A 23,541-nucleotide genomic window follows, 5' to 3' on the forward strand; every position below is an offset into this window, starting at 1 on the left:
GCATCACCGATGGAAGAAACTTTATTTGCATTCAAAAAACAAATCCAACACAACGGAATGGATTCACAATTACAGTAGCACAAAACACTAATTACAACTCGCAACATGTTTAAAGGTAAAAACGAGAGCAACAAAACAGCTGTAAAAACAGAAGGACGCCACAGAAGTTATGCGCAGTGGTTAGGATACAATGACAAGTTGAAGGCGCCGAAGTTTGCTTGATGGTTATCGTTGGAAATAAAGTGGTAACAAATTGCCTGGACCTTAGCTCCATGAAAATATTGCACAAGAAAAAACTGCACTCTAGCGCCATTTTGCGGACTATATGTCACAAGATTTTCAGAAATTGAGGTTGAGTTGTTTCTTGTGGTGGAAATAAGACTCGATGCGGGCGAGGGCGTATTCCTGGAAACAGTAACAACAAGTGTTATGTCCAGGATATCTCGTTTAAACATTCAGGTAGATTGATATCAATTTCTTACCAAGTAGCCGAATCCAATGTCGGATATTTGAGCCTGCACAATCGACCAGAGCGCCCAGAATATGTGAGACAGCAACACCAGCCTGGATAAAGAAAAATTTATGACAGAGTTACTTTCAAAATCACTGTCAAAGAAACTTACCACTGATGCAAGCCAAATTATATAGAGAGCGCTTGGCCACTAAAAGCAAATCAATCAATCAATAAATAGCGAGTGCAGGTTCCCTGGTGACTTATTCAACACCGATAAATATCTATACTCGAGAATAATTAGATGAATAAGTAACATGTAGGATGTAACCAACTTCGTCTGCAAACCAGTAACTGAATAGGAAAGCACGAGACAGTTAATTAAATTCATGTCTTGAATAAGTAACTAGGGAACCGGTAAGCTGCTTCACGCAGGCAATGGTTACAATGAATGACATTTACTCTATGAGAGAAAAATTTTGTATTCTGTGAAAAATTAGTAATCACCAAATCGGTTTCAAACATCTTGCTAGCACATACTCTAAGTACTGTACTCTAGCACTTATATCGTGACGTGCGGTCGACGCTTGAGGAGTTGCATGACCGGGGATCCCCCAGCAGTCCTTCACCTATGGAAGAAACTTCATAGCCTGATGCCACTAAATATCGCTACCTCACGCCACACCGAGATTACATTGAAATGTACGGTACATAGCTGGACGTTCCGCTCAACGGGAACCGTGTCACAGCACACAGGGCGGTGGCGCAAGAACACAGAGGTAGGCATGCATTGGACTTACCACATGTACGAAAGATTGAGACAAAACTTGAAGAGAAAAAACGCCTTTAACTTACCTATCCGCTTCTTTTAAAACAAATTCACGTGACCACCGCGAGTCATTCTTGCGTGACGGTACAGCCTTGTACATTGATTCCAGGTAAGAATCGACGAATATCAACTGAAATCAGACAACTCAGGTTAACCAACACTGACACAGTGACACTTTGTAAATCATGATAGAACACTTTGATGCCACGCCACTTTGGAGTGGCGTGGTAATTTAAAGGATAAAATTCAGCCACAATATTCTTAAACGTCATGAGCAAACGATTCGTTTCATTCCAGAAATATTGTCAATGCTGACAGGGCATATGATAGAATATAAGAGAACACAATTATCAAAGTTTTCCCAACCTGTTGTTCCCTGGTGGGGAAGTTTTCTGGCTTGTAGGAATAGAAGGGCCAGCTAGGGTGGCTGTAGTCGTACATCCATTCACAGAAATGGTTTCCGATGTCAAATCCCCTAAATGTGACAATTATAAAATAAAAAGTTTGCTTCTTTAAATGATGACGATTACAAATTAGAAGCAAGATATTTTATTTGGCAGATTATTATGTCTTATTTGCAACGAAAAAAACTTCAGGGGAATCACCTGTAGTTGTAGCTGCTGTACTCGAAATCAATCATTTGTACTGGGTTCTGTCTGTTGTTATCATCAGCGCACAAAAGGTTGCCTACCAATTGCACCACAATTTATCACAGGTTGTATAGGTTTAAGGTGCCAAATATCAAAAGAATGCTATACAGCACATCCTAATGTTTTCATTTGGTGGTAAGGTATCAAGCATCATAACACGATGTGACTTAACCAGTACTAAAACATAAACTCGTTCCATCGAAATTTGATCAGGATTTGACAAGCAATACACAATTTTATACCTTCCTGGGCGTCGTTATGACAGAAGACGACAACAGGTTGCATCTGTAGCACCATGCGCCTGCAAATAAATATGAGCAAGTTTGTAATTATAGTGACTTCATTCTTCCAATCCCAAACTAAGCCACCCAACAACTGCTAAGTATATTGATGACCTCCACCGCCCATTTATGGCAACCATCAGCAATGTAGCATGCGTCATGCGATTAGCTTGAGTCACGAGTCAGCACGTTGTACATGTGACCAGTGACATCATTTATACCCAACCAGACTTACTTGACGAATTGCACTTCTTCACTGACATCATGTTGCATGAATTGAAGGTACAACGACTCTTTGTACGAGTCAGAAAAATGGACATTTTTTGATTTCTCCAAGTATCTAAAACATCATAGAAATAAGGTTATCATATAGCTCAGGATATAAAACAGCCAATCACACAACATACTGCTTGTCACGTGACTCATGAGTGTGACTCATGGCAGTCACAATGTTCACATGATGCAAATATGATGAATCACGATGTTCATATGATGAGTTAATAGTTAGCAGCAAACTTACTTGAACATTTTCGACATAATGAAGGTTGGGTCTTTCTTCACGGGCATCACGAGTCGATGATATTCCGACAACCGCTCTCCGATGTGTCGTGATAGAACCAGGTCATTCAAGTCACTTGTTTTTAAAGTTCGACTCTGAAAGGATTAAGTCATTTTTAACAAGCATTCGTATTCTAACTCACATGTTATGCAAAATGTAAACAAAAGAAATCAAAACATAAATAATACCTAAAATAAGCCGACGATTTAATTTCTAAGCCTTGGAACTTTTAACACTAAAATTTTAAGTCTTTTTGTAGGTTTAAAAGGTCTAAATTTTAATCTCTAGCTCGACAGTCGTAAAACGGTGACATGTTTAGCTTTGACAAAACATTCCCATTGTCATTGCACACTTGAACTGAAAATCAAATCACCGGTAAATATTCCTCAAGGCGTCCACCAGGGAAGACGGCGTACAGACGCGGACCAACTCCCCTCTCTGCAAGGATCGAGAAGACAACGCTTTCCTGGATTTGTGCTTTGAAGTCCTAAGTACATCGATGTACAATAAGCATACATACAAATTAACATATGACCTGGACACCGGACATTGAGATTTGTAATATATACTTGCGGCATTTGGTAAATACTAAAGATTTTGAAGTCCTGAAGTATACTAACACATGAACACACATACATACAAGCTGGAAATTTGACAGTGAGGCAAGTAAGATAAGCTGCAAGTGTGGTATTTGGTAAATGCAACAGTTTTTTGGACTTGCCTGCAAAATAAGTCCGTAAATGCGCAACAAGACTGTGTTTGGACAATTTCTTTCGTTATCATTGCTTCTATGCTCGGTGGGAAGATTGCACACGTAGAGCTTATTGGTGAGGCCACCACTGCAACATGAGAACCAAATTAAACGTGACAATACATGCACAACATTACGTATGTGTGAAGTGCTTTTAATGACCCGTACCACCCTAGAATTTGTTTGATTGAAGGGATTACATACTTACCCTAATGGGGTAATTTCAAATTCATTTAAACTAATTTCTGCCCATGGTCCCTGAAGATATTCTTTGCATAGAAGGTAAGCTCTGTTCACCACATCCAACCTGAAAAATGCAGCGGGTTATAATTAAATACTTCTCTGCTTATCACGCCACTTAAAACTCCCCTGTCAGTTTTAAACATCAGAAAAGCATAGGTTCAAGCCAAAAATCTTTTATATACACATAGAGTAAACGTGCATGTGTAAAATACATAATCCGTGGAAATTCAGTTTTGAAAAAATTATCTTTGCTGCATCTTTGTTCAATTACCTTTGTATTTCCATGTCTACCTTATCGTGGCCAGGCTGACGTTTTAACAAAGGCATGGAGGCCATTTTATTGAGCTTAAATAACAAGACAGATGAGCAGGTCCTTAGTACAAAGGTCATCAAGGTAAATAATTAATAAAGATTAGCAAAGTGCACTGTGCACTAAAAATAGACAGTTTTGCTGCCAGCTGTCCATTTTAACGATACGAAAATCTGCCTGAAATTTCCTCATGAATAACTTTTACCAGCAAATGTCTGTTCTGATCGGTTGAATTCAACCTGGCAGCATATTTTCAAGCAGCTTTCCGGATGAGCCACCAGTTAGATTTTAACTTCTACAAGTCAACAAAATATCTGATGGACTTTGAACCAGACCAAACAAATGCTCACACAAAGAGGTCTCTTATGCAAAGAAAACAAAACACATGGTATATATTGTCCAAAGGTTGAAAATGTGGCAGAATCTATGTTGTTGCGAGCGTAAATACAACTTTCATTTACTTCAAGCTACATATATTACAAATTAAGTTTTTCTAAATACGTAATTTCTTATCTCGGACTAACTCTGAACAACAGTTTACAATTTTTACATGATAAAACATCAATTCTTTTAACATCTTATATAGGCTTTATACATACTTTTTGTCCAAAAATTTGAAGCTATCTATTATAATACATTATACTATAAACCTATTAAAGCATTCCCACAATCACAAGCAGGCAATGGACGTGGTTAACTTTCCTGCTTCAATACAACGTTTTTAGTCAAAATAATACAACTTTTGTGTTTAGTTAACACAATTAGCAACAATATCTCATCACACGTCATACAACGTCATAAACTGCAACCAGGCAAAACCTTGCGATATGGAAATTTACCAAACTAAAAGCCAACAACGCAACGAGCTTTCAAAGTCCAAAGTCGAACTTTACCCTTTGCTGCTAAACAGATTACCCAAGTCGCTCGGTTGAAAAGTAATCAACATGGCGTACGTCACCGTTTACCTCAACACACGTCGACATGACATCGTTGGAAGCATGACACAAACTTAAGCGATTAAATTCTGTTTTATTCGGAAAATAGTGAAATACAGGTAGTATGTAGGCCTATAGAGCTGTACAGCCAGAAAAATAACTGCGGCGATATGTGTAACTTATTAGCTGTTACAGTTGACTAGACATACTTGCAATATACTTACTGGCTGACGTTATATAAAACCAACACACTTCCGAAAAATCCTAATATTTGCAACGATAAGCTTGAAGTACCTCAAAAACCGCTTTAAAGAAACGAAAATGGCGGATTTCCTGTCATAGACGTCGCGACATTTTACTTCGCTCTACTCCCGTGTTTACTTCACACAGCTGGACGTCACGTGCAACGCGTCACGAAGAACTACGTTCATACTCACTCAAGCGTTAAATGGGAAAATCACTTCCGAAAGACAGTTTCGCTCAAAGCGATATAATAGAACGGTTTTATTATTCGTTCGTGCCACCTACCAACATTGTGAGGCGGCCATTGAAATTTTTCGCTTTCGTTGTACACGTTTGTCAGAGCAAAGGAGCTACTAACATAAATAAACATAAATTCCACTTGCGAAAAACTTACGAGCAAGCCTGGCTTAAAAGGAATGTCTGTATGTTTTAGGTCCCAAATTTAAGCAAACATCTAGAAATCACCTAAAACTTTTTGCCAAAGGTTTTTCGGGCCTAATAAACAAGTGCACAACCAGATGGAGTTACAATTTGAGTAGCTGGGGTCTGGTATACAAAGGTATCCTGTGGTTGTATACTTTAATGGTAACTCACATCAGAAAATTACATTGCAATTTTACAGTTTTGCTCAAGCACAGCTTTGCCCCGTTTTTTCTTTCCCCCTCCACGTAAGCTCAACTTCGGTTGATGGCCAAGCCATCTTCTGATAAAATTCACGGGAAACTTTCACCGGAATAACTGCGCTCAAACTAAAGAAACTACTGGTTGTAGTTGGCCAACTACAAGCTCAAACTGAAAGTTTTTTTCCTAAGAAAATGAGTACCTCTTATTTTAAAAGTTTTGAAAATGATACAAAACTAACTGTTACTTATCATAACAATGCTTACTACAGCCGGCAAAAACAGCAACCCGTGCAAATACCAAAGTAAAAAAATTCGAAAGAGCTTATAATTTTCACTCACCCCAGTCTTTCGTTGTTTTGTGAGTTGTCATGACAACATGAAATGACTTCTTCGGTATCGGTGTTATACAGCGTCATAATATCCATTGTGACGGTGTCAATATTATGCGAGTTAAGAAAATAAACAGTTGCAACAAAAACAACCCTGAAGAAAGATGAAATGTACCGGTTTAAAGAACCATTTTATCAGCGGTGAAAATTCAAAACCCACAACAACACTTTAACAATATTCGAAAGCAAGTGACCATTTCACCATGTATAGGTCACGCAGGCTGTTGTCAAAGATAGGCGATTAGCTCAAGATAATGGCTATGCAAATAAATGATTTTAGCTATTTAAGGATTTAATTGAAGTTAAACTTTACATTTAAGCTGGTTCACAAGAAACCTGTGAATAAAAGCTAAAAGCGCACTAGTTATTCCGGTGTAATGGTGGCAGCTAAACTTCATAACAGTACTTAGCAAGCAACAAGATACTTCGAAACACTTCAATATTCAAAAACACATCGGGTATAAGTAGAAAAATCCCTTGCTCTAGGAATAGCTCAAAAACTAATCAACTAGACAAATTGTTGGCTGTTATACCGCACTGGCCTACAGAGAACCCGTAAATCGTGATATTACAGTGAATACACAGCAAAACTGAATCTTACTAAATATTTCAGAGAATCATTTTACACTGCTCGTCACGTAGAAATATCACGCGACTGAACTATTTCAAGTAAAACACGTCGACTATTATGACAACTCATGTTTCCGGGAATAAACGCGGGACTTATAATTTAATGCTTAATAATTTCAAGCATCCACGAAGCTCAGTTAAGCTTACAGTTCTACTACATCTGCTCCAGTGTTCTTCCATGAAACTCTGACACAACCAACTAATTTCTAACACAACTAACCAACCAACATGAATTTGCTACAAAGAGGCCAAAGTTGTTTTCCAAGGTCTGCTGGAGGGTCACTCACCGTGTTGCCCATGAACGAAGGTCTCACTGTTATTGACTGTTCAGGCGCTTATGGCTGAATCCAGCCGACGAAGCTCGTTGATTGCAGCCAGGAAACTACCTACAGCTAAAACCGCAGTTTAGCTGACTGCGGAGATTGAGAACTTATGTGAACTTTGAAGCACTTCTGCTTGTTTTTCTCTCCTGATTTCATAACTTTTTTTCTTTAACAGTTTCAACCATTTAAGTTGTGATCTCTCAGCCTGAATTGTCACGATGTGTTTTTATGACGTCAAGAAAGCCTCAGTTCAACCGCAAGCAAAACTTCAGAAGTTTCACAAAGTTCTTTAAATTGTCAACAATCCAGTTCTAAGTCTGAACACGTGGACACGGTCCAGTGAATACGAAACAAATATTTATTGCTTCGGGGTCATGTGACTTCGACTTTGCGCAGTGGAAAAAACTTTGACAATAAATGACCTCTTTTTTCTGAACTTGACCTTAAAACTCAAATAATCTCTTTCGTTGAGATGTTTGTAATATTGTTATACCTCACAGCGCTCAATAATAAACGTTTATGGCGTCATAATTGCATGATTCATACCGCAGTATTACGTCATGTCGTAAATTGACCAGTAGAACGACGACACCGAACAAGAGCCCAAAGTACATAAAAAATGACGTCACTTACCTATTTGGTCATAAATCAGATGAATAACAAGACGTCATAAATTATTTCGTCAAAGTTTAAGCGAACGCGAGTGCATGATGATTATTACGTCACATTTTATTCAAAATATACTTTAGCGTCACAGAAGTCGATTTAACGTTTATTAAGAAAACAACAAAACTTCGAAACAAACGAGCGCAGTCGTCCCCTTCGCAGAGTCAGCGCGGAATGTTGGCAGATAGGCCGCCGCTCCTCCCTAAATACAACTTGTCTTGCTCCCATTGGCCAACTTTGTTAGTTAACCATGAAAAGGGTGTGCGATGGGCGCTGTCACGCCCACAACCGACCAATCAGCTTTCAAGCACATTCTCACCGAAATAAGGGAACCTGGTAAACAAGTTCTACGTCATATGAAAGTTTGGTCTAACTCTAAACATTGATTTCTATGCCGGTTGACCAAAAAAAATTTATTCTGAAGTGAGGTAAAACGACGTACTAGGAGCCGAAGAGTTGGAAATTTCCGCTTGACACCGACTCCTACCGTCACTTGAGACAACACGGAAAAACAACAGAAACCAAGTACATGGGTCGAGTCGGTCGACCAATAAAAATCCGAGAGAAATGTAGCGTAGAAACGGTAACTTTGGTTTTTGAAACTTGCAACAAGGAAGATGACGTCGGCAAAGCGATGCCGAGAAAGTTATTTAAATAAACCACTCTCTGCGTGGTGTGGTCTTAATGTGGCCGCTGCTAATGACAAATAAGTTACCCGTAAAACCTCTATTTGAACGCCACCTCTAATAGAACGCCACTTTTAAAGAAGGGTTGAAAAATAGAGCGCCTCCCTCTAATTGAACGCCACCTCTAATAGAACACCATTTTTAGCGGCGGAATTGTATTAGCAGGTATTGTATTAATTGTATTTAAAGAAGGGTTGAAAAATAGAGCGCCAACCTCTAATTGAACGTCACCTCTAATAGAACGCCACTTTTAAACAAGAGTTGAAAAATAGAGCGCCATGGCGGTGAAATAGAGGTTTTACGGTAACCAATTGCTTACTCATTCATTCCAAAATTGCAGAAAGTCTTCGTAATTAACGACTTTTTGTTTCATTTTTGGTTTTTCTCCTGTATATTAGTCTTAACTTTGAACTATACGCCCAAGTGCAATGGTGGCCTACACTAGCAGTCAAGAGAGGCTGTTATTATGAGCTAACACTTAAAATCGCCGTAACAAAAACAGCATAGACATCAAAAAAAAGTCCTTAACTTAAAGCAGGTTGCAGATATCTCAGACAGGACCCATGGGTGAGGTGAGTACATACCGCTAGAAAAGAGTTTATGAGCGCATAATACGTCATACTTGGTCGCCGGAAGCAAAACATACGTAACAACATGCGATTATGTTTGTAATTTGGTTGACAAATGGAAGCACCGTACAGTCTATGGGTAATAAAATAAAGCATAATGAGCTATTTTGTTAAACGTAACCACAAAAACAAACGCAAGGCACATGTATGACTTGTATGACTTGTCTTAACAATTAAAAGCCTTGAATCTTTGTGATAAAAGTAATAACTAATAAGCTAACTAGTTGTCAAGTTAAGGAAAGCCGTTGATTGGTTGGCCAGCATTTCTATCAACCAATCAAATTTTTAAAATTGTTTGTTCTTATTTTAAATACACGCGCGGAAGATCGCGATCGACAAAAATTTAACAAGTAGTCATTTTCAGCCAATCAGAATCAAGAGTTGGTAAACAATAAAGCAAAGAAAACAAACGTTGGACATCTCACAAATATTTGTCGTTTGGTCGATGAAAGTTAAGTCTCTAGTCAGCCGCCTAATTACCCATATTTTAAAGCCGTCAAACTCCAACAAGTGTTTTAGTAATGGTGACGTTTACAACTGTGCAAGCCGCTATTATATAACTGGTGTTGTATGATATAATTAGGGTTAAACAAGTTTCTCGGTTATTTCAGTCAAGTGTCGTACAGTTTGGGGAATTTATAGAGTTATAGACCCTTACAACGCAGCACTTGCATAGAATGGTGAAATCTGGCAATAATAACGGTGAAGTGTGGCGTAATGAAAGGTGCACATACCAGAAAAACCACCAACCAGAACTAGATCAAGATAGCGGTAAACTCCAATTCAGCTAACCGTGCCCCTACCCTTGTACCGGTTGCCGAAGCTCAGTTAGATGTGAACCAAATTTAATAACACGTTGTATTGTTTTTCCGCGAAAAAACGTTTCAGCATATTTAGATGTTAAGGCAGGGCCGCCGAATGTCCTTTATTCAGCTTAATCTGAAGCCCTATCATCGTATGAAATGTTCGTTGCTTGAAAATCTTTTGGCCCGTTCTTTCTAGTTCAATGTTCAATTGCTTGAGTGCTTTGTCCTCGGAATGTGAACGTCAACAAACAAAACTGATGGTGATTGACATCACACACGCCCACGCAATACGACTTATCTTCTCATCATTTTTGTTACGTTTCCACAACAACAAGTCGCCACACATCATATGCTACAACTTACATCGTATCATTTCAAGCTTCATAATGCGAATTGTTTAGAATTAGACAACACGTTATGCGCGTTAAAATAGGCTGGTGGTGCCCGCCTATATTGGTAGGCAAGCAGGTAGTGCAAACACCACGGCATTTTGTTTCATATGTTGGTAGATGACCTAACGCAGAGGCTGAGGAACCTTTCCTAGTCGACGGTAGCTTGCTTACACAAACAAAATTTCACATAGCTTGTTTATCGAGAGCATCCAATGGTCACAATAAGATTTTCTATCATGAGCGACAAAAATTATTGGTTCTGGCATCGGTAATTTTGGATTAATCGGTCCTACATGTAAAACTTCGTAAACGCAGGTAAATGGTTGACTTAAACAGCCGCATTAACTACTTAAGAAAGCCACGTGAGACTTGATTCCCCACTTAAACCCGACCCTGACCTAACACATTGACGCGAACTGCGTCTGGAAGGAAAATGTCGTTTATTTTGCTTCTTCTAAACGCCGAACCAGTGAAAACTGTAGGAACACTTTTAAAACCGTACGTGGGTGGGTCAACAACTCAACAACAACAACTCTCGTAGAACTCTGGTTGGTTGGAAGCCGTACTCGGCTTTAAAGCTTGGATTCTGCGCGCGGTTTTCTTGAAAGCGCTTTTTTGTCTTTCAAGTTACATTTACTGAACCAAGGAAAGGTGACGTCGAGGATTTGGTATTATTCAATCATCCACGCACGCTGTGGCGTGACCTCCACGTTCCCTTGTGTGCATGTTAATATAAGTATTGACACTGGCATCTGTTTTTTGTAGTTAGCTTTTGCTGTCAACAACGGTTCCATGGTGATTGCGCCTTCAGAAGTGCCCCCCCCACACGGGATCTTGTGGGTGCAATCCCGTGTGGGTTCAATTCCGTGTGGGTGCAATCCCGTGTGGGTGCAATGCCGCGGCCACAGTCTACAACGAGGTCAATACCACACTCTTCGCTGCCCACTGTCAACGGCAACACAATAGAATTTTAAATGGCCCATCAGAGCAGCATTATTTTAACATTGAAACTTGCGTTCGCAGCGCGCCTGATATTTCAAGCTAAAAAAAGTACATTTAAAATTATTGTTGTTATATTATCGGCCCACCCACTCACAAATACCTCTCCGGACAGAGGGTTTGGTTAATGCTTATTGCATGGTCCAAGTATGTTTGGCGGATCGGTCACGCCATTTGCAAGCCAAGCCACTGAACTCGGTGGCTGTTGTTTATGGGCAAACAGAGGAATTTGTTAGTTGGCTGAAACGCAACAGAGGCTGCATTAACTCGAATCTGAACCGAACCGCTGGGTCTACTTTGTTCAAATTCAAACCTTGTTTGTTGATAGAAACTTCTTAGAGGACGGCTTGGCGATAACTCAAAATAGTTTGCTGTGTGCACTGAATGGAATCCATCATTCATCACAAGGCAGCATTGTGACTCATAACCACATACCTGGAGCTCATTACACAACGGCATTGGTCACGCTTGAATGGTCCTGCTGTTGAAAAGAACGTGAAAAGTTGCAGTTAAAGTTGCACAAATTAGATATTTATGGAACATTTAATCAACGTTACAACATATATTTTTAGCATTTTATTAAAATAGCCAGTAATAAAATCTAATTCAAACACAAAAGATTTACGTCTGGCCTATACGTGTGTGATGAAATGAAACACTCCAGACACTGTAGGCTTGTGATGTAACCTTACCGCAATTAAGCAAAAGCGATGCATTTTGCCAGTATATGAACACCCCTAAGCGCTTTTCGCTGCCGCCTTTTCCTGTTCGTTGATTGTTTGTGAACGCATTATATTCTTGATTTGCCATTTTACAGCGAGTTGGCGTCATACTTGGGTTTGCTCTGCACAGTCAATAGCGAAAAATAAGCGGTGCAATATAATGCAACGCTAAACTTTATCGGTGGCACGAACAGTTTCAAAACCCTCCCGATGATATGTTGGTAAATCTGTAGCGAATGACGTTGCTTAAAAGAATTTTGTTTAATCAACAACAACTTAATCAATAGATTTTTAGGAGGTGATTGTGTTAATTAGAACTGCAAACATCAATTTCACAAATTTTAAATTTATATAAATTTCATTAATATCTGTGATCGAACGCAATTTATGCCATGTTCTTTATGACGTAATACAAGGTCACAGAATGCATTGTGTCATCACGATACAATGCTTATTGTAAGGTATCATTCGCTAAAAACCTTACCTGTATTGATCTTCTCCTCAAAATAGACGCTTTGAAGGGTTGGAATATACACAAGGGCAACAAGCTATTGGATTTGAGAGTGCATGATACGTCAGCAGACTATTTAGAATTAAAATCTAGGCTTTTATAAGCAGCTGGGAAAAGGCGATGTTAGCTAACCTTGTTGTGAAACGCAAAAAACTTGACAAAAACTTGTATCAACCAGAAAGATTTTGTGATAGCCTATTCTTGTGCAACAATCAAGCATTGTGACGAAATTAAAATAGAAACAAGTTATGAAAGCTGAACAGATGCAGCAAGCTATATACCGCTTCCAAAGTTGACGTCAGCTTCAAAGATTACATGAAGGAATTTTCACGGTAAACAATATGCAACGCTTCAATTATTGTGTCGCCATAGTCACACTATTGTTATTCCTCGTTATAATCTTATTAAAGTTATTATCATAAGCTTATGCTACTTCCTGCTGAATTTGAGGGCGGCGTGATTTTATAAGAGTGGGATGTGGCATATGCACAAGATTATGCTGAAGTTGTGAGCTCAGAATGAAACGAAACCCGGCAAGCGGTTACATCAGCGCCATGGAAGCATAAACTAGGCTGGTGAAGTGCGAATGACGCGTTTTAATTGACAGGCAATATACAGGATATGGCAAAGCGACCACAGTTGCTGTGAACGAGCCGTTGGTTTGTATAAGCGGAGAGCTTCATGTATATTCTGGTTTTATTTGAAGTCTGCGCTTGTTTAGGAGAGAAACATAGCATAGACCTGCAACCGGCGCATGGGACTGTTGCTACATAAATCTGCTTTAAGCTGAACATATTAAGGAGTGCAGAGCTCGAAATTAGAGGCTGTTTACTCGCCAAACTCTGTAGATTATTAAATTTGGACTTGTAAATATATTTGTAAATTTGTACGAAAGCAAGGGAAGTATGTTTCCATACTTAATCTTTTTACTCCTTGTACTAGACTATGACCGCTATGAGTCAGGGCTAGGGCGGATATTTTTAGGTTAATTACCTTACCTTGGTTTTGGCGTTCTGGACTTATTTTCTTTTAAACGTTAGTGACGTCACTATGAGTATTACTTATGAACAAACAGAGAAGATTAAATGCGTTGTTGTTGGAGATGGTGGGAGTGGAAAAACGTCCCTACTCGTTGTGTATGTGAAAGGGGAATTCCCAGAGGTGAGACGATTGAACTTACTAGATTATTTCAATATTGAGTTCATGTTTTCTGAATCGTGTTAACCAGATTTTAAAGTAAAATCAAAAACAGGATATAGTTTGCGTTAACTTTATATCTTCAATATTGAGATGATTATTGATTTTGTCGTTTCTGATGCCCCCCCCCCCCCGATGGCTTTAAAATGTTTTAATAAAGATCGCGTTTCCTCAATTGAAGTGCTTTTCACGGGCTTTTATTATCAAACTTTCAACTTATTTAACTGGAAATGGGCTCTCATGAACCATTTTGTCAAAGCTTGTCGTTTGATTATGACGTCACTTAGTAAATTGAGAATATGTTTTGCAGCAATACTGTCCTACAGTGTTCGATAATTATTCAGCCGAGGTCGATATAGGAGAAAAGAAAGCGACCCTGATGCTGTTTGACACCGCTGGCCAAGAAGATTATGACCGCTTAAGGCCGCTTTTCTATGATCAAGTTGACGTCATAATCATGTGTTATGACGTCAACACTCACGCCAGCTTCGAGAATGTTGAAATTCGTTGGATTCCAGAAACAAGGCATTTCTGCCCGGACGCTCTGGTAGTATTAGTCGCATGCAAGACAGACCTCAGAAGGGCGCTCGTGGAAAATGACGTCACTAGTAATGACGTAGACTTGATACGTCTGAATAAACAGAGAAATATTTTGAACCACAACAGAGTTATTACAACCGAAGAGGTAACCCAGAAAGGTATATAATTGGTAAAATGCTTACGGTATTTCCTATCTTTGTGCTCTGTTTGTAGGGTCACGAACTAGCCGAGAGAATCAAAGCTACCGCGTTCATTGAATGCTCGGCAAAGGAAAATGAAAACGTGAACAATGTCTTTCTCACATCTGTGCAAAAATTTCTGTTGGAAGCACAGAAACGAAAGCAAAGTGATTGCTGCAGATTTTTGTGATCCATGTCTGCTAACAGATTTGTATATTTTTGTTCATACTCACATTCATGGTCACGTCATTTCCTAGTGTACTTTGGCCAATCATTTTTTGTTATTTATTTGCTTTATTTTCTGCTTAATATTGTTGAACACACGAATTTTACACACACACACACACACAACTTTTAAACCTTGGTTTGTTGTTTGAAATGTTTGTAATTTTGAGATAGCATTTTGGGTCTCCAGTTGTTAAATCATATATTCTGCTTGTTTACGGTTTTATTGGTTCGTTGCAGTAAAACCAACCTGACTTTTGATGTTTCGTTTCATAATTAGTGGGGTTTTTCTTCTTCCATCCAGACACACAGGTCGGTTCCATATCTTGACAGTGACACCACGCTTATGTCCTGAAAAACTATCAGCGTAACTTATGTTTTATATTAAATGTGTTTAAATTACTTGTTTTTGTGTTAAATTATGTTTTAATAATGTGTTTATAATTTGGGTTTGGTGGCCGTGCTGACGCTAATAACTTTTTTTCATTCTCTGATTGGTCCATAACGCACGTTTTTGCCCTCGAGGCCTTGTCACATTTTTCCCGCCCGTCCAAGTTGTAGAAAATGTCGACAACTTTTCATATGTTTGCGACCACCTGCGTCAGCACAATTTTTTATTTCCCACATTGAAGACGAAAAATAAAATGAATGAATGAATGAATAATCGTACAAATCAGTCTTCGTTGCTTCCTGAACTGCCCGAAGTAGTTTGGTATCTACTTAGATGGTCAAGAAATGAATCTTTTCTGATGAATGAAAGTAAGCAAAGAGCGTAAGTTGTATTTGTAAAGGAAAGTTATTACTGTATTATCAATTTGAACTTGCTATTGAAGCTTTATGGAGGCTTTTACTTGTGTTGCAAATTTGCAGCAATTTTTACCTTAATTATTTTTGAGCAAATTTTTAGCCTTTTCGGCTTTGTCATCTTTTCGCGTTCATTAGCACTTGACAGTAACAACTGGGTTGGTTTCTTCGTTCTCAACGCGCTTTTGACAAAAAATAAAGTGGTTACCGGTAACTAATTGATCGTAGTTGTGTTAAATGATGTTTATAAAGTCACAAGAAAATGATAATAAGTAGTATATAAATATGTTATTATGCTGAGGCTAGGCCTTGATCTTGCGAATGGCTTGTAATGAAATGGTTGTTTATTCTACCTTAACCTGTAAGGTTGACCACTTCACTACAATGTTTGTCCGTTGAATTGTTTATTGCGCTCGATGGTAAATGAGTCTCAAAGGTCGTTGTTCTGCTTTTCTTAATCTTAGCATTAATTGTTCACCTTGACAACTGTATATTCTGATTATATTGAAGCTTCTTTGAACGAATACATCTAGATAAAACATTGGTACAGCAACTACAGCATAAAGACATGTTGCGGCGTTGATCGTACTAACAAGATTGAATAACTCAAAATGCACACACAATAACCAGGAAGTAATCGATTACGTCACGCAGTGTTATGCTTCGCTGATTCGACACTTAAAAAACTAAATTTCCAAATGATATTTAATTCCGTATGTTACATTAGTCATCATATTATCACAGGCTTTTCAAATCTTGAAAAACATTGAAAAAATAAAACTGAAATTTAGGTTGAAGATGTTCAACTAAGACGTGTTTTGGCTAAAGTTTTCCACAAGCATTAAACATCTTAGAACGCTGGATTCATTCTATTATATGATTTCTTTACCGCTGGTAGCTGACTGTTTTCTCACGCGGTTTCCGATTCGTTGCTGGATAACCTGACCCGGAGCTGGATTTGTGGTGGAAGGAACTGGTTTATTTTGATCTTCGAAGATATTTGGTTTATCTGTTGGAGCCGAGAAAGTCAGCGCGAATTCTCCATTTGATTTTAGCCAACCAACCACTGTTTACCAGGGCGGAACGATATTATTAAGCGTAACATCATCAAGTTTAAGCTAGCCTACTTTTTTACCGAGAGCGTTGCAGAAAGAAATCGTAAGAAATGTCGGTTGATGTGGAGCAATTATACAAAAGCTTTGGTGTACTGGCTGACGCAAAAGATAAGGCTAAAGAGGTAAGTTTAGCCAAGAAGTTCTTTTCAATAACTTTTTTGCTCAATGAATGAAAGTTATGCAAATGAAATTGCTGCATTTTACTCTTTTATTAATTAACTAAAAACATCACCGATTTTGAAAGCAAAAGCATGGTTTAGCTGCGTGGTTGTCTGCGATGGTTGCGAGATAAAGATACTTTAAATGACGTATGTCTGACTCCGCCGGTTGAAGGTTGAAAAATGTGTGATAATCGGAACTTGCACAAAGGCTAGCTCGGTAACTGGGACTCAAACGATAAGGAATCATCGCCGGTTTTAAGTTATGCAAAGACTTTCCTCAGACCGAGGATAAACAATATCATACCAACGCTTATATGAAGGAAGTTAATCAACGAAACAATATAAATTAAACTAGAAAGTAAAAATTTGTCTAGTGGGGTGGCCTGGTCCCCACAGCTGTATCAAGGCTGTGCCAGTAGCGTGATATTGGTAACAATTTGCAGATATAGCGATAGTGAAATCACAATGCTGCAATGACTATTATCAGTGGCGCATTGTACACTGCGTATTATAAATTTCAGCTTCACATACACAAGCACACACCATTTGTGAAAGGATCCAGTAATGTTGAATATCCGTGTTTGAATATAAATAACCTTTATCAATATCTGATCAAATTTTGTTTCTTCAGCACCCAGAAGTGTATAAGACCATTTTGAAAGGTGTTGAAGGTACGACGGCAGCTAAGAGGCTTTCTGCGCAATTTATATCACGATTTTTTAAACATTTTTCGGACCAAGCTGAAGCAGCAATCAACGCACTGTTGGACCTATGTGAAGATGAAGACCCAGGGGTGAGATTTTGTTGTCTTTGATCTTTGCCTAGTTTTATTTAGTTCCAACATAACGCATTTTTTGTTTGATGCCAACCTTCCATCGTTGTAGCACGTTGAACTTACACCTTGTATTTCTACACATTTCTTGTTTCACCAATCTACAAAGATGTTGGCACAGTATTGTTTGCTTTCCACGGTCAATGGCAGAAAATAAATGATACAATATGACACCATCAACTGTGATGATGCCAGTGGCAGATCTAAGGGTGGTGTCAAGGTGTCCAGTCACTCCCCTTTGTATCCTGGTTATTTTTTTGTTTACATTGAGTCTGACAAATGGTGATCTGCAGCTTACTTAAAACAACGCTTTTAAGAAAGACTAAAATCACTACAATAATAGTTGCGTGCCAAAATATCACCAAAGTCACTTTTAGAAATTTTGTCCTTACTGCATATCGAAAAACATCATTCCCTTTCACATGGTGGACCCAACTTGCGATTCACTTATGAACGGTGGACCCTGGTGGTCCTGTTACAGAACGCACTGATTTTCAATCTGACAATAACGCCAAGTTCCCTGTTCCTACCTAGTTTTTCTCTTTATTCTTTCCATTATGAGCGCTAGTCGTCATGACGACGCCGTGCATCATCACGATGCACTTGAAATTAACACTTGCTCTTCTGCGCTTTGTTGCTGAGTTGGATTTGCGTTTCATTTTGTCACCGGGAGAATTCATGTTTTGATACCTTTAGATTCGCAAAGCAGCTATCAAGGAAATTCCGAACCTGTGCAAAGCCAACAAAGAGCATTTGGGCAGATTGTCGGATGTCCTTGTGCAGTTATTGGTGTCTGATGATTCATCTGAGTTGAGTGTCGTAAACATCGCACTAAATGCATTGTTTGCCATCGACAGTAAAGGTGGGTTTGGATAAGATTTATCACATTGGAATTCTGTAAAACAAGTGGTTTTATCTTCCTGCTGTAGAATACATACTCATTTTTTTATCGTTTAAGTGGAAAATGCATTGCAAAGCAATTAAATGTTTGTACTCACTGCAATTGCTATTAGTTGCTAAAATAAAATCAACTAAATCAATTCTTCCAGGAACGTTGTCGGGGATATTTTCCCAAATACTCAACGGAGATGAGGAAATTCGTGAGAAAGCGCTCAAATTCTTGTGCTCTCGCCTTAAGTCCTCTTCCGAGAGTGACATGAGTAAAGAGGCAGAGGAATATGTTCTGGAGGAGTGCAAAAAGATCTTGGAAGATGTTACCGGAGATGAGTTTTTCTCTATAATGGAGGTGCGTTCGTTTTTTGCGTTTTTTGATTTCATACAAAATTAAGGTGGTGCAAGCACATATTGTTGCTGTGATGACTTGTACCTTAAATTGATGGCTCACACATGTGTGTAAATTGTGTACTGCTGTTACCTGCTCATTGTGTCCAATGGTTTTTGCTGCTTTACACTCTTCATGAAGTTAAACCAAGATATTTGTTTTCTGATGGCCACATGCTTTTTAATTGATGCAAATCAATTATAAAGCACAACTACATTTTATCCAGTTCAATTTTACCAAAACATTTTGATAGGCGTGGCCGCGTGTGAAAGGCAGTTTAAAAATACCCAATTGCATCAAGATGTTATTTTTAATGACATTACAATTTTATTGAAAAGGATGCAGCATGCTACTGCTTTGGCATGGTGAGCATAGCAACCTACACTATCACTCACGAAGGTTAATCTGCTTGTATGTTCGGCGTGTTGGGCTTTACTTTCTGAGGCAATACTAGCTCATAGAAACACGATAAATGTTTGCAAACGTCCACTTGTACATTGCACATATACTGTTGCTGTGGAAATGAAGCTTGGTGATATTTTCACTAAAAAAGAAAAATTTTACTTAATTTCAGGGGCTTTCGTCTCTTCACCACCTTCAGACCTTCCAAGGGCGACAACAACTTGTCAACATCATCGCGGAGCAGATGCACTTGGACCAGGAGTTTGATGCAACTGACGCAGACTCAGTGAACCGTGTCAGTCAGTGCGTCTCGATGGCCCAACCACTGTGTTCGGTGAGTTCTTTTTTGCTTGATTTTTTCCGATTTTTATCAATTTTAATGCATTTTTGATTTCTTTACTTTATATTTTTTAGAAAAATGTCCATGCTTCTCGATTTGTTAATTATATGTGTCAAAAAGTTGTCTCGTCACTCTCAAAAATTACAACGGAAACACTGAACGGAAATTCAGACGACAAGGAGGTAAATTTTTATGTGATTATTAAGTCATAACTATGCACAGCGTTAGATTGAAGACTAGTGATACGTGATAATAAAGACAGCCACTTGTGTTAACATCACAAAAATTACATCCGATATTCTAAGGACAATAATGTGCATAGTTGAATGATAAAATCTTTCACATTTTCATTTTGCCCACAGACAAAGCAGACCGACGTGAAGTTAGATTTATTGAAGCAACTCGCTGAGATGTCTGCGTTTTGTGGAACCGGCTCCGAAGTTGTTGAAAGCGTAGAACCACTTTTCAATGGACTTCTTGTGAGTTTAGTTTCAACTCTGACTGGGCTAACCTGAAAAGTTATTTCACTCGCAAATGCCCTCGCTATATAACATTGCTGCCTGATATTGCTATTTCAACAGCATCAAATAGCAATAATTCTATACAAATTTACTTGTCATCGTAATTTTATCGTATTTCTCAGGAGTGCATGCCACTGCCACCAGAGGGCAATGGAGAGGCAGCAAATGCAGATGCCAACCCGAAACTCCAGTTCTCGTACGTTGAGTGTTTGATGTTCGCCTTCCACCAGATCGGTCGATTTAAAGAAGATTTCTTCACATCCGACGACGCGGCTGCAAGACTCAAGGACTTCAGAATCAGGTTGAAAAATATTCACAACAACTGGTTCCTATTTTTTTCACAAATCAATCTTTTCAAAGCTGCGTTTAAGTGAGCCTGGAAACTTTACAAAATAATAATGGAAACATTCTTTTTTGTTCTTCTGTTCGTTTTTTTAAAAATTTACTCATTTAAACTTATGTTCTACAATCTGCTGCATTGTTACATCACAGACTTCAATATTTTGCACGTGGGCTTCAAGTTTACATAAAACAACTGAAAGCTTCCCTCGAAGGGAAAACCCCTACCCAGCTTCGATCCGAACCTGAGAATCGGATAAAAGTTATTGCATTGAAGACTTGCAACAACGTCAACACACTGCTTAGAGTGAGTTACATTTGTTACGGCGTGTTCAGATTTCATGTGATACTTATTAGTAATAAGTTATTACTTAACTGACAACTCTGTTCCTAGCATACATGCATTTTACTCACAACCTAATGAATAGCAATAGAGTCTGATGCAGTGGTATGCAAGCTTATGGTAAATACCTTAGCAACAGAAAAAAATACTGGCCCTATCTCTTGGATAAACATACACGACAAAACAAAAATTTTATGGCATAGTCTTTGCCTTTATTTTAAAAAGAGCAAGGTTGGGAAGCACTGACCTATTATAATCCAACCACCGCAGCATAATTGTCAGAACCTTCGTAGCTCATCTCTTAGTCATAAGTCACAGGAGCCCTGTGGTTTGTTTAAGTCGTATTTTTAACTCCGCTTTCTCGTAATATTTGTCGGTGTCAAACTGAATTATTTTTAGGACTTGTTTCACAACCCGCCTGCTTACAAGTCATCTGTTCAAGTCTCGTGGAAGAAGCAATCAACTGTAAGATTCAAATCAAATTGCAGTTTTCTAAAACATGTCATTTCGTACGCCTAATCACACGTGATATTTGCCAACATATCCTTACATATGATTGTGGAATATTTTTGCTTTTATGTGCAACAGCCTATTGTTGACAAGGGTGTAATTTCTTCCTGTACAGTGAACTTGAACTTATAACTTTTTATGTTTAGGGCAACAAGCCTATGCCAGCCAAGTAAGTAAAATTAGTGATTTTCATTAAAATTAGGAGAGTGTCAATTTTCTCTGATTTTCGTGATGACATCTTGAAAGCCGTCTGACTTGGGTTCATCTTGCCGGGACAGCTTTGTTCATAATTTCATATTTTCAGCTAAATTTCTGTAAAAGTTTAACATTTGGTAAATTGATGATTTTTATGACAAAACTATGTCGGCAAGAAATTGAATCAATGATCACGAAAGCTGAAGCGAATGAAACTGAAAAATCGAGTAAATTAACGAAATATTATCGACGGAAAAATGATTTTAAAATCAAAGTTAATGAACTTATCCACAATTTAACGATGCAGGCCGCAAAAAAGATCCAGCACCGGAGGCGACAGTGAAGTGAAGAAGAAATCTGAAAGGACTTTGTACCGGGCACCAGAGGGGAAATACAGCTCCAACATTAGTCGTGAGTGAGACCAATATTCTGGGTTTTGTAGCTGTGCTAGACAACCATCTTATAATACAGCACAATGGTATCATCACTCTCTTGTATGTTTTAAGCCCTCTTGGACCTTGCTAATTTTTTCTGTTTCTTGTTTTTGTTTTTTTTACTTTGCTAAGGCCGCTACATATGTGCTATAAATATAACGTTTAGCATCGTGATGTTCACTCCGTACAGTGAAAAGGTGATAAATCAAACGACACGATATTCCACGTTACTCGCCTAATGACGAGTGAAATTGCGTTTTATGCGTTGTCTAAAAATCACTATTTTTTGTTTTAGAACGCGGCCAAGGTGGATACAAACGTGGTTTTCGCGGTGGAAGAAAATGGGGCGCCTCCCGTGGCAAACGATATTAAATATTTCCACCACCATGATGTAGCGCTAGAGAGTAGATGGTATTTTCTCAACAATGAACTGGGTGCTAGAAACTTCTCCAAATTTGTTAACAACGGTCCATTGTGACGCAATCGTCATATTTTAGCAAACCGACATATAGACGTTTTTCGTTTATCCCAACCATTTCCGAATAGAACCTAGACCTGATGAAATTGTGAACAAGGTCAATATACGGACATGACCTTTCCACGCTCAATGAAGCCTCTTCACCCAGAAATCATATAAACAACTTTCTTGTCCATGATGTCGTCGTCTGCTCCTTCATAAGTTCATTTCGAGACATAAATTTTACTTTCATCCGCCTCTTGTCGTCTCCATCCACAAACTGTAAAATCCTGATATTTGCTTCAGAACAACGATAATTGGCCCTCTCTCTACAAACCTCTGTGTCCTTGAAACACTTGAAATGAACTTGTGAACCTGGATTCGTGATTAATGTCTTGCTGGTTTTTAAGCATTTTGCTTGCTCTTGTATTGTCGAGTTTAATTTTCTGTTTCATCGTTCAACCCGTCAAGTAAACATGGCGCCCGCTAATGACACGAAACTCGAGTGAAAATGGAAGATCCCGCCGGATTTTAGAAACTGATTGCAGGTAGGCGATATGACTTTTAACCGATGTTTGTGTTGTAGATTTAACAAGATGGACGGACTTCTCTGGTATTTGAAGGTCACTGCGGGTAAGTCAACGACATTTTTGTATTTTTTAGCAGAGATCGAAGCAAAGAAGATGGAGTTAAGGGTTTTTTAACGAGCGGGTGGCCATGTTTACTTTACATGGAAGTGATTTGCTTTAATTTTCTGAAATAAAAACATTTTTCGGACGACTGATGCTTGATAGTTTTCTCCGATTTCGATCGAAATGGAGATTGACTCAATCTCTTAATACTTGCTGCAGTAATTTCAAAAAACTCAATGAAGACAATAGGCAAAGGTATAAATGGAACATTTCTAAGACATTACACAGTTTTCTACTTTTCTTAATCTGTTTTTATAAAATTACAAAACTCACTTTCAGGTATTTGATCGCTTTATTTCTTTTACTTTATTAAGTATTGTTATGTCATAATGTAAATGAATGCTG

At 38.5% G+C, this 23,541-nt stretch overlaps 3 protein-coding genes across 6 annotated transcripts; 2 read left to right on the forward strand and 1 right to left on the reverse strand.

The window, feature by feature from the left end:
* Nucleotides 1-3: 3 nt before the first annotated feature.
* Nucleotides 4-6,376, reverse strand: LOC143449008 (choline/ethanolamine kinase-like). Of its 4 annotated transcripts, XR_013114494.1 has the most exons (13): nt 4,036-4,303; nt 3,730-3,828; nt 3,492-3,609; nt 3,144-3,257; nt 2,732-2,865; nt 2,447-2,551; nt 2,173-2,231; nt 1,886-1,967; nt 1,647-1,755; nt 1,307-1,410; nt 959-1,080; nt 483-564; nt 346-405 (listed from the first exon to the last, which is right to left on the reverse strand). XR_013114494.1 is itself a non-coding variant. In XM_076949024.1 (12 exons), the coding sequence occupies exons 1-12, from the start codon at nt 6,298-6,300 to the stop codon at nt 340-342; spliced, it is 1,158 nt and encodes a 385-aa protein (XP_076805139.1). In that variant the 5' UTR covers nt 6,301-6,376; the 3' UTR covers nt 4-339. The 4 variants fall into 4 exon arrangements, 3 of the variants coding, with proteins under 3 accessions (XP_076805139.1, XP_076805138.1, XP_076805140.1); XM_076949024.1 differs by lacking the exons at nt 959-1,080; nt 4,036-4,303 and adding an exon at nt 6,215-6,376 and having other exon boundaries at nt 4-405; XM_076949023.1 differs by lacking the exon at nt 959-1,080 and having other exon boundaries at nt 4-405; nt 4,036-4,299.
* A 6,288-nt stretch (nt 6,377-12,664) lies between these two features.
* On the forward strand, nt 12,665-15,446 carry LOC143449042 (ras-like GTP-binding protein Rho1). The gene is made up of 4 exons (XM_076949076.1): nt 12,665-12,960; nt 13,079-13,789; nt 14,136-14,510; nt 14,579-15,446. Exons 2-4 carry the CDS (start codon nt 13,679-13,681, stop codon nt 14,732-14,734), a joined length of 642 nt encoding a protein of 213 aa, XP_076805191.1. The 5' UTR covers nt 12,665-12,960; nt 13,079-13,678; the 3' UTR covers nt 14,735-15,446.
* A 1,043-nt stretch (nt 15,447-16,489) lies between these two features.
* On the forward strand, nt 16,490-23,284 carry LOC143449041 (apoptosis inhibitor 5-like). The gene is made up of 13 exons (XM_076949075.1): nt 16,490-16,810; nt 17,481-17,642; nt 18,378-18,543; nt 18,731-18,927; nt 19,538-19,699; nt 19,780-19,887; nt 20,068-20,184; nt 20,349-20,527; nt 20,719-20,872; nt 21,308-21,373; nt 21,565-21,587; nt 21,921-22,024; nt 22,343-23,284. Exons 1-13 carry the CDS (start codon nt 16,739-16,741, stop codon nt 22,417-22,419), a joined length of 1,587 nt encoding a protein of 528 aa, XP_076805190.1. The 5' UTR covers nt 16,490-16,738; the 3' UTR covers nt 22,420-23,284.
* The last annotated feature ends 257 nt before the right edge of the window (nt 23,285-23,541 follow it).

The sequence above is a fragment of the Clavelina lepadiformis genome, chromosome 3, assembly GCF_947623445.1.
Source record: "Clavelina lepadiformis chromosome 3, kaClaLepa1.1, whole genome shotgun sequence".
NCBI lineage: Eukaryota > Metazoa > Chordata > Ascidiacea > Aplousobranchia > Clavelinidae > Clavelina > Clavelina lepadiformis.

Coding starts and splice junctions, on each gene's coding strand:
- LOC143449008 (XM_076949023.1), bottom strand. CDS start 4,154: ATGACCTTTGTACTAAGGACCTGCTCATCTGTCTTGTTATTTAAGCTC. Junction 2,232..2,446: donor GAAGAAGTGCAATTCGTCAA/GTAAGTCTGGTT, acceptor ATTTATTTGCAG/GCGCATGGTGCTACAGATGC. Junction 565..1,306: donor GTTTTAAAAGAAGCGGATAG/GTAAGTTAAAGG, acceptor TTCTTTATCCAG/GCTGGTGTTGCTGTCTCACA.
- LOC143449042 (XM_076949076.1), top strand. CDS start 13,679: ATGAGTATTACTTATGAACAAACAGAGAAGATTAAATGCGTTGTTGTT. Junction 13,790..14,135: donor TGAAAGGGGAATTCCCAGAG/GTGAGACGATTG, acceptor TATGTTTTGCAG/CAATACTGTCCTACAGTGTT. Junction 14,511..14,578: donor GAGTTATTACAACCGAAGAG/GTAACCCAGAAA, acceptor CTCTGTTTGTAG/GGTCACGAACTAGCCGAGAG.
- LOC143449041 (XM_076949075.1), top strand. CDS start 16,739: ATGTCGGTTGATGTGGAGCAATTATACAAAAGCTTTGGTGTACTGGCT. Junction 18,544..18,730: donor GTTTGCCATCGACAGTAAAG/GTGGGTTTGGAT, acceptor CAATTCTTCCAG/GAACGTTGTCGGGGATATTT. Junction 20,873..21,307: donor ACGTCAACACACTGCTTAGA/GTGAGTTACATT, acceptor AATTATTTTTAG/GACTTGTTTCACAACCCGCC.